This window comes from Salvelinus fontinalis, chromosome 42 (assembly GCF_029448725.1).
Source record: "Salvelinus fontinalis isolate EN_2023a chromosome 42, ASM2944872v1, whole genome shotgun sequence".
Taxonomy (NCBI): Eukaryota; Metazoa; Chordata; class Actinopteri; order Salmoniformes; family Salmonidae; genus Salvelinus; species Salvelinus fontinalis.
Window position 1 is genome coordinate 2,710,306 of NC_074706.1, and position 11,001 is coordinate 2,721,306.

The 11,001-nt window shown below is 37.7% G+C and overlaps 1 protein-coding gene across 1 annotated transcript; it reads left to right on the plus strand.

Moving 5' to 3' along the window:
• The first annotated feature begins 348 nt into the window (after positions 1-348).
• On the plus strand, positions 349-10,422 carry LOC129841569 (GTPase IMAP family member 9-like). Its single transcript, XM_055909907.1, has 3 exons — positions 349-400; positions 8,772-8,846; positions 9,143-10,422. The coding sequence occupies exons 2-3, from the start codon at positions 8,840-8,842 to the stop codon at positions 10,039-10,041; spliced, it is 906 nt and encodes a 301-aa protein (XP_055765882.1). The 5' UTR covers positions 349-400; positions 8,772-8,839; the 3' UTR covers positions 10,042-10,422.
• The last annotated feature ends 579 nt before the right edge of the window (positions 10,423-11,001 follow it).

Below are 11,001 nucleotides of genomic sequence, written 5' to 3' on the forward strand. Positions count from 1 at the left end.
ACCCGTTTACGCATACAGTTTGACGCATAAATTCGATAAATCCAACGTATGCACCACACAGAACGCACTGCAACTGCCTCTGCAAGGCAATGCTGCAAGGCAAACGCAGCGTTCCATTGGAAATGAATGTTCTTCTGGGGTACCAAAACCCCATAACACAGTCGGTGTGTTTGAAGCCATAGCCTACAATCTAATTAACATAATTTAATTCCCCATCAAAATCAGCCTGTTTATGCTAGAGAGATTTTTTTGTTGTTGCCTGGGCTGCACCATGATTTACAAGAAATCACCTGACTAGAAAGCAACAACTTTCTTACGCCCCACAGTGCTATAAAACGTCGGCTGCATCTCCAATTGTAGACATACGACTCTAGATACCCAGCTCAACAGGCAGGCAAAGGTAAGGACGTCTATAAAGTTACTAATACAAGACATAAGCCTGAACCACATTCCTTTTGAATGTTTTGATGCAACAAATGAGTGTTCTTTCCAAATGGACATTAACAAAATGAAGAATGACTAAGTTTATTACTTGTGAAACGTTTTATTTTACAACAATTAATTTTATACAAATCCTTCTATCATAGGTTTATTGTAACAATAGAGTAACTAATGAATACATGTCATTTGTAAATGAATGCATTATTATGTCAGCATTATGATGTAGGCATTATGATGTAGGCGTTATGATGTAGGCGTTATGATGTAGGCGTTATGATGTAGGCGTTATGATGTAGGCGTTATGATGTAGGCGTTATGCCCATTCCTAAAACGGGACTAATATGGATTTATTACACACACTACACTTCAATTGATTTCTGACAATGAAATCCATAATTTTTCTGCCTGCACTATAAAAGCTCTCTTACCTTTTTTAAAGCTAGAATCCTTAATTGAAACGTTAACAAAGCGTACTCCTCACCCCTGATGCTAAAAAGCTAAGGGCTGGAGCTGGAGAAATGTAAGCACTCTCAAATTCATAGACTGAGATATGGTTGGACTGAGATTTAGGGTGGATTGCACCAACATGGACTGAGTTAAATCAAGCTTTATATATTAATCTTGTTGCACCAAACTTTAAACCTAGTTTAAAATTACTCCTAATTGTAATCGTTCTTCTAAACTAAGTTAAAGTTTTACTTTAAACTAAGATCACATTTTATCTTGTTACTCCATTGTTTTTAAATCAAATTTAAATGTAGCTCAGGGATTAAATCTAAACTGGTTGAGGTTGAAGTTAATCAAGTGTTGTATTTTTCGTGTAATAAGGTTTTTTGCTCATGTGGCCTCATGTATTGTCAACTAGCCAGCTAACTAATTTGACAAAATAATTTATTTAATCAGCCTGAACTGAAAACTCACAGGTTTGGTGATGGTTTGTTTCCATAGAAATATAATTTGAACATACTGCTATAGTGAATGCATTCTTGTTTTTATTAATTTAATTAGGCAAGTCAGTTAAGAAAAAAAATATTATTTTCAATGACGGCCTGGGAACACCTTGTTCAGGAGCAAAACTACAGATTTTTACCTTGTCAGCTCGGGGATTCGAACTTTCAACCTTCAGTTACTAGTCCAACGCTCTAACCACTAAGCAACCTACCGCCACAAAATTAGGCTACCTACTACTACTTCATAGTTTAGTTATTTAACCTTCGATTAACTCATCCAGGTTTTAAATTAAGTGGTGCAACACCTCTGATTTATTATAAACCTAGATGTACAATTTCTGGATTTAGTCTAATCTAAAATGATTATATGTCCATTGCGCTGCCGGTTCGCTGCCGGTTCGCTGCCGGTTCACCAGTATGAACGAAATCGCGAACAGCTTTTTTTGTTCCAGCCCTCAAGAACTGTTGTCTGCTAAAGATGATAATCCGTTTCCTTCTGCCAATTTATGGGCTGTATCCAGACGACTTGTCCTCAGAACTTCGTATACAGTTAATCTATTTCCGTAAGGTGTTGATGCCGGTACTAAGAAGAATGAGAGGCTCAATTAAAGATGTTGCAGAACTGCTGTATTTGAAGCACAGCTCCCTTCTGACCAGTTTCCCTGACGTTGCAAAGGCAATAGCTGTATTTAACATCCATGTAAGTGTTGCTTCTGCGGAGAGATCCTTTTCTAAACCAAAACTCAGAACTACCTAAGAAACACAATGTCTCAGGAAATATTATCTGGGTTGGCAATATTCAGGAAAGAAAACAGTCAGGTCTGCAACCTGGACCTACAGGCGGCGGTGAAAAACATTTGCACACAAAATAAGAAAACACAACAAACGAGGACTTCCGGACACCAGGGGAGTCTTTAAAATGACAATATAATTGGATTGAATTGACTTTGAATATTGCAGCCCATTTGTGTAAGCTGTTAGCCATATAAAACCTGCTGAGTTCAACAATACATAGTGGTTGAATTTATCCTCAAGCCGAACACTTCATACCTCAGTGTTAAGCTGTTTGATGTGTCATTGTTATAAAATGTTTATAAATAGCAGCTACATATGGAATAGAGTTCTAGATGTCGCACTGCATAATGAAACTATCTCTAGTAAGCTGGTGTTTTGAGGGTGTATTATTCGCCACTAATAGACTGGGTTTACTCACAACGTTCTATACAAGCTGGGAGAGAAGGTAATGTCATGGAGGTTCAGGTGGCCTATGCAGACAGTTGTATACTCAACAAAATAAACAATCGATTAGCTGATTAGTATGCTGTCGCATTGAACATTTATTTAATCATCTGCAATGTTTGAATTCCCAACTTTAATTACTGAATAAGTCATTACATTATTGTCAGCAGTCTAACAATGGCAGCATTGTTATACCGTGTTTAGCTTTGTGAAATGTTAGGCTTAATAACATGAGAAAATTACAACCAAATAGGCCTAGCAATAAACATGTATCTATTAGCTAAAGCAAAGCTAGGCCCTGACACCACCGAAAGCCTTAGTCGATTTGATAGGCATGTTGAAATGTAAGAACCATGGACGGTGGTCAGTAGTCTATAATTCATTGAATGTGAGGTTGGGCTGGTGTCGCCTACTGGTTAAATTCCTGTCTTTTCGCACGAATTAAGTAGCACAGAAATTCGTGTATTTTCGAACGATTTGAACCACAAAAAAATGCACAAAACGAACGAAATCTGCTGAAATACATTTTGTGCGAATCGAATGTGAGGTTGGGCTGATAATTCAATGACGAGTTCCAGGAAGATGGCGGCGAGTGCAGACGAGATTTAATCTTGCTCTGAGTAACCTTAAGTTTTATCCCTCTCAAACTTACTTCAATTTAACAAAAATTGGCTTATAGTAAACACAATAAAGAACAACGATTAGTTGACCGCTAATTTGATCTGAAACTTGGAAATGTTTAAGAAAGAAATGTGCGAAAGAGCAAAGGGAGGAGAAGGCAGTTGCTAGCTGACCACTCATACATCGGAGAAAACCGCCACCTGACTCCTCAGGAGAAAACATGGAGGAATCTGGACATTCGGCTGATTCTGAAAATCCAGTCAATAGTCCCGCACCCAAAAAGACACAGAAATAATTGTCTTTGCGCGAACTCCAGGTCAACATAATCGATGCTGTCTCTGCAAAGATAAACGAAAGAGCCGATGGTCTGGAGAAAATGATACTCGAAAACACATCAAAAATCAGCAAACGGAGCGTTCTAGTTTTGAATTGTGGTGTCATGGTTTACAAGTTAAGACTTCTGTTAATACATATACATGAAGCAACTTTTTATAGAGAGGGTAGAGTTGAGATTGCATAGTATTTTTCTTTCTGTTCTATATGGACTTGAAGTTTATGTCAATCAATGCCAGGGGGATACGAAACCTGTTGAAGAGAAAAGTATTTTTTTTGTAAGGACTGCAACGCAGATCTTGTATTCGTTCAAGAAACACATTCATGCAAAGAGGACTATAATTATTGGATAAATCAGTGGGGCAGTGCCATTTATTTGGCCCACGGGACTAATTATTCAACTGAGGTTGCAATTTAAGCACACAATTTCAAAGGGAAATGTGTGTTTACTCAAATGGACACCGATGGACATGTAATGGACAGATTATTTGTGTTGTGTAATGAATATGGATACTGTTTTAGTCCTCCAAATAACTAACTTCTAGAGGCAATTGAGGAAATTCTTCTGAGTCTTCTGAGAAAATATCCATCCAGTCAGATTATAGTTGGTGGAGATTTTAGTATGGTTTATTCTAATGAGACTGATGGATTGCCCCATAGGCCTAACATTGGTGTGAACAAGTTATTGAATTTCGGCCAAAGCCTGGACTTAATTGACATGGAGAGTTAAAAACCCTGGAGAGAAACAGTACGCATGGAGTAATAGAGATTGTTCACTACAATCAAGAATTGACTTGTGGGTGATAACCTCTAGTCTTGAGTCCAACACTGTAGAGGTCAAAATACTGCCTGCAGTCCTGACGGATCATAAAGTCATATGGTTGACTGTAAGAATGTGCAGTAATGATGGTAAGAAATACTCTGGTGGTTATTGGAAATTAAATAACTAATTCTTATTGCATGATGATTTAAAAAATGGGATTAAGAATCTAATTTCTGTTTACTGGATTTTAGATTATCATTGGATATTGTGAAGCAGTTCTCCAATATCTCGAGTTTGGTATTAAATCTTTCCAACTGTGAGGTGTTTGTTCTGAAAGGAGCTGTCAATCCAGCAGAGTGTAACATCTCTGAAAAGATACTGTAACCTACCTCGGTGTAAAGATCACCAAACATATTAAGGCTGTGAATGATCTTCATTTGAACCCTGTAACTGAATCTGTCAACAATACAAATATCCTCATGTTTAGGGAGGGATTTAAGTCTTCAAGGAAGGGTGCTTTTATGCAAAGCTGAGGGGCAATCTAGTGTATCCTATCTGTTTTCCTCTATTGACATTCCCAAATCCACTTGCTGGACCTAAGATAAACTATTGTACAACTTCATATGGAAAAACAAGCCACATAAGATAAAAAGAGATGGTCACAAATCACAAACCAACAGGGTGTGTGATGGCGGTCTAAATGTCTCAGACTTCACGCTCTTCAATCAGACATAAAAAATCCTCAGAGTTTCTGGAATATTATACCTCATTTTGTTTTTCAGAAGCTAGGAGGGCTTAATTCTTTACTACAATGTCCATATTTTGTGGGTAAACTTCCTGTGAAATTGGCAGCTTTTCACCAGCAGGCTTTAATGTGCTGGGCTTTTCTGTATAAACACAACTTTATGGTGACCAATAAAGTAAAGGAGATGTCGTTTAAGATTATCCATAGATTCTATCCGTGTAATAGCTTGATTTATAAATATATACCTGATGGTACCAGTGAATGCAGTTCTTGTGAACTAGAAACTATTTATCACTTATTCTGTCATTGTTTATATAGTGAAGTGTTCTGGACCGATGTAAAACTATATCTTGGCTTCAAATTGCATACAACCATTGAAATATCTAAGTTTGACATATTCTTTTTACTACACTGATTCCACAATTGAACGTGAGTACGTCATAAATCTCTTTATTTTATTATGAAAACATTTCATACACAAATCAAAATTATGAAGAAAAAGCCCCTTTCCTTATTTTTTTAAATCTGATTTGGAAAACTATTTAGAGTCATTAAAACGTATACAAAACGTCATTTTTTTCACTATATGTCTCTATTTTAATTGATATAATGTGGATTTGTAATTATATGTTTATTTCTTTGTGGAATCCCTCTGGCTGTTCTGTTTATGTTTTGCATGTTACTGTTTAATATATATATATAAAAAAATGTATTCCATAATTATAATTGTTTTTATGGGGGGGGGGGGGGGCAGAGAAACTGCCTTATACCAGTGTCCGAGGCCTAGGGGAATAAAACACCTGTTATAAATCAGATACAAACATGACATAATGCAGTGCAGGGCCGGCATTAGAACTAATCATTTGGACAGGCAATTGATTTCCATAGGTTGGCACGTTTTTTTCCACTGGACCTCCTATGTGTTTAAAATTGTTTTCCTCGTAAAGACATGTCATTTAACTGTAAAAATGTATTACATTTTAATGTGGCATGAACCCAACCAGTCATGATGTTGTTTTCATCCGATTGTCAAACAAATCACTTGAAAAAGTAGGTTACCTTCACACCTTTGTCCAACCGAACAATGGACTGTAAACTGCCAACTTTTTCAATTCGCAGCGGCTGAATCTGGCCCACCTGAGAAAGCATCCGAGCCAGCGAAACAGTGCCCCTTCTGTTTTACTATATATAGCCAATGGATCGGATCGGATGCTGTCTGGCCTAAAAGAGTATCGAAGTTTGAGACCCGCTAAGGGGATGGAGGGGGGGGGGGGGGGGGGTCAAATGGGGCGGCAGGTAGCCTAGTGGTCCCGGAGCTGACATGGAAACCATCTGTCGTTCTGCCCCTGAACAAGGCAGTTAACCCACTGTTCCTAGGCCGTCATTGAAAATAAGAATTTGTGCTTAACTGACTTGCCTCGTTAAATAAAAAATATAATATGGCCGCCAATAACTCCGACCATGAGTGCATGACAATCCAAAACGAATTTTTGCAGCCACACGTCAGGAGGTCTCTGCAAGCTTTGCATTGACGATTTTAGCATGTGGATCTTGGTGGGGTAAACTCAACCAATGTTTTTTTTAGATGCATGCCAGCAAAGCCACTACACAACACTAAACATTAATTAATACATTAATTTCACTTTATCGGTGACAAATGGTGTCCACAAACTGTTAGGGCCTGTATAAAGCTGTTTCAACAGCGGCTCTTTCCTTTCAGAGTATATCCTTACCACCGCTCCACCTGGCTATCAGCAGAGCCTCGTCTGGCAGCGAAACACTTCATTCAACCTCATTTACCGCCCTTAAAAAAATCATAGCTCATATGGCTGACTTGCTTATATGGTTTCTACCGACTCCTTGTGGATTTGTGTAACTGGCTAAGAACCATATTCTCCTTCAATAATAACGAATGCCGACCTGAGTTGTGACTTTTGAACCATACACCAGCAATATTACATGTATGTTCAGTAAATTCATGTTTTTTCTTATATCATTAACACAGCTCTGAGTATAAGCAAGTGCAGGCAAACGAGCTGCGACGAGGTAGAACCTATTGATTCAGCACTTTCAACATGGACAGAGACAGATATATTAGTTCAGATACGTTCAGCAAGATGTTGAGTTAACTTTACTCTTCCTTAAGTCACCATGCAGAGAGAGAGAGATGAGGTTAGCCTACTATTTTAAGTATTTTATTAGGCCTATGTGGACTAAAAAGGAAGGGAAATGCAACCACGAGGATCCACTTTGCGCAAACAAAACGAATCTTGCAATATCAACCGGAATTACATGTTTATATTACTGAACATTTTGTTGAAAAAAAATATTTGAACAGGAAGAGACTGTCACTGGCAAACATAGTTACAGACACAACAACATTATACTGTATCCCCTCCTCGTGGAGAAAAGCACATGAGGTAATTATAATATACAAAGTAAGCAAAACAAAGAAAATGTAATGGTTCATTCCAACATTGCCTTAAATGATGAATAAGACACTAATGCGATAGACCTATATATGCAATATAACAATGGAGATGTACAAACTATGGCGTATGGGAACAATGAGCAGATAAAAGGCAAGCCATATTTTCATTTAAGACTGACGTCAACATGCCTATTTGTTCAGCACTTTTAAATAGCAACAGAATTCAGAACATGGGCCGTTCTTACAGTATTACCTGTACCCAACCACAACCCCCATGGATCACTTCCTCATGTTCTCCGTCTAGAATGACCTCTTGGAGAAGAGATATTCTTGTTTTTTTAATTTACGGAAAGCCAGGGGCTATCTCCAACTCTCAGACATAATTTACAAACGAAGCATGTGTGTTTAGAGACTCCGCCAGATCAGAGGCAGTAGGGATGACCAGGGATGTCATCTTGATACGTGTGTGAATTAGACCCTTTTCCTGTCCTGCTAAGCATTCAAAATGTAACGTGTACTTTTGGGTGTCAGGGAGAATGTATGGAGTAAAAAGTAAATTATTTTCTTTAGAAATGTAGTGAAGTAAAAATACAAGTTATCAAAAATATAAATAGTAAAGTACGGATACCCCCCAAAAACTACTTAAGTAGTCATTTAAAGTATTTTTTACTTAAGTACTCTACACCACACTCTTGTGTGTGCCTCCTCCTTGTCTCATTCCAGCATTGATGTCAGAGAACCCTTTGAAACCACAGACTCATCAGTTGTAGTGTAGTTCTCTTTTCCATCTTCAGATTCATTGGCACACACCTTCTGTGTTGACATTTTGAAAAGCTCCTGTTTATTATTAGGGTTTCTGAGAAAGTCAGAGAACTTCCATGGAAGTTGGTTGTCTCCCAAACTTGAGTCTTTTAGATTATCTTCTTTGTATGTGTCCCACCTATTGATTATATTGCAGTTTTTCAACTGGTGCTCTACCCAAGGCAGAAAGACTACTGTGATATTCGCCAAATGTGGAAACTTTGTATGTAGGCAAGGAACGGACAATGACAGTTCCATCAATGGCGTTTCCGTTATTTTGGCAGTTACCTGTAGAAAACATCATTGTTTATTTGCTTAGAGTTTGTATTTTATAGACAAACCATATTAGTCTAAGAAGCAATGAGAGACTGAAAATGTAGCTTTATAGTTGTTCTGTAAGATCACACTTCTCTCTACAGTAACAACATTTTCTTTTTCATCCAACAGAGACCCTGATTACTCTGGTTGGAAAGACTGTTCCTTGGAAAAGCTTAACAGCACTCCAAAACCCAAACATGACTGGTGAGTACTTAGTCTACAAGACAGAGATACATCGGTTTATTTGTTGAATGCGTTTTCACAAAATAATGTTTTATTACATTATTAATACATTTTAATAAAATTAATGTAGGCTTGAAACTTAATTTATAGATGATGTCCTTGTTAATTTGCTAACAGTTAATATTCTATGAACCATCAATGTCTAAGAATCTAGAGACTGATCATATTCAGTAGCAGTTCTGTAAGATGACCAAACAGAAAGAACATCAACACCAGACTTCTTTCTACTGTAACAACATGTCCTTCTTATCCAACAGAACAAAATAAAGAGGTCCGGATTGTTCTGGTTGGTAAGACTGGAGCTGGGAAGAGCGCAACAGGAAACGCCATCCTGGGGAGAAAAGCGTTTGAATCCAAAATGTCTGCTATTTCTGTGACATCCTCAAGTAAAAAGAAAAGAGGAGAGGTGGGAGGGCAACATGTAGCTGTCATCGACACACCTGGCTTGTTTGACACCAAGTTAACACAGGAGGAGGCACTGAAAGAGATCTCACAGTGCCTGCTTTTCTCCGCTCCTGGTCCCCATGTGTTCCTGGTTGTGCTCAAGCTGGGAGGATTCACTGAAGAGCAGCAGGAAATTGTGAAGATGATCCAGAAACTATTTGGTGATGAAGCATCGAAATACACCATGGTTGTCTTCACACATGGAGACCTTCTTGATGATGTAACAAGTGAAGACTTCCTGCATGGAAATCCCAAACTGGAAAGTTTCATTGCCAAATGTAATGGGGGATATCATGTCTTCAAAAACAAAGATCAGAATTCCTCCCAGGTCACTGAGCTGCTTGAGAAGATAAACAAGATGGTGAAGATGAATGGAGGAAGCCACTACACCACTGATATGTTCCAGGAGGCTGAGAGAGCGATTGAAGAGGAGAAGAACAGGATCCTGAGAGAGAATGAAGAGAAGATACGCAGAGAGAGGGAAGAACTGAAGGCAAAGTTTGAAGGAGTGTGTCTAAGAGAAGAAGTAGAGAAGCTGGGGATAAAACAGGAAAGAGAAGCTAGAAAGAATGCTGAGTATGTAAACCACATGGGCACAGGTGCTGGAATTGGAGCGGCTTTGGGAACAGTTGGAGGCCCAATTGGTATATCAGTTGGTGCAGCAGTGGGAATTGCAGTGGGAGCTGGAGTAAATGTATGCAATACTCAATGAGAGTCCATAGCTAACAGTGCTGTACCTTCTACAAGTTGTTTGACTTCATTACTTGATATTGAAAGCTTCCTCTATATACACACAGAGTTAACAAATCATTTGAAACACCTTCCTAATATTGAGAACTGATAGAGAATGAGAGTGAAAGTTGGCCTTGCCCTTTCTATCAATGTGGAAATGGTCCTAAACACACAGGAAGACGGCAAATTTAAACAAAATGTTAGCTAAATCTGTTGCAACGTATCACTTCTCACTTCTGAGTCTTGTGTTTTGTCGTTCATTGTCTCTGTTCAAATCAACTTTAAAAAAACAAATAAATAGAGTCTACTGTTATTGTAGCCTACATTAAAGAATGATACTCAGGGGGTTGATGAACAAATATTCAGCTGTTTTTGTTATTGTGTTTTACTGATCACAAGAAAAGGTTGTTGTACTGAGTTACATTTTATCAGGAGTAACAGACACCTGAAAAAGATGGGAGGCACTCGCTAATGAAGTATTACTTAGATGTATTATTAACACTCACTACTACAGTATTACTTAGATGTATTATTAACACTCACTAATACAGTATTACTTAGATGTATTATTAACACTCACTAATACAGTATTACTTAGATGTATTATTAACACTCACTACTACAGTATTACTTAGATGTATTATTAACACTCACTAATACAGTATTACTTAGATGTACTATTAACACTCACTAATGAAGTATTACTTAGATGTATTATTAACACTCACTAATGAAGTATTACTTAGATGTACTATTAACACTCACTAATGAAGTATTACTTAGAAGTATTATTAACACTCACTAATGAAGTATTACTTAGATGTATTATTAACACTCACTAATACAGTATTACTTAGATGTATTATTAACACTCACTAATACAGTATTACTTAGATGTATTATTAACACTCACTAATACAGTATTACTTAGATGTATTAT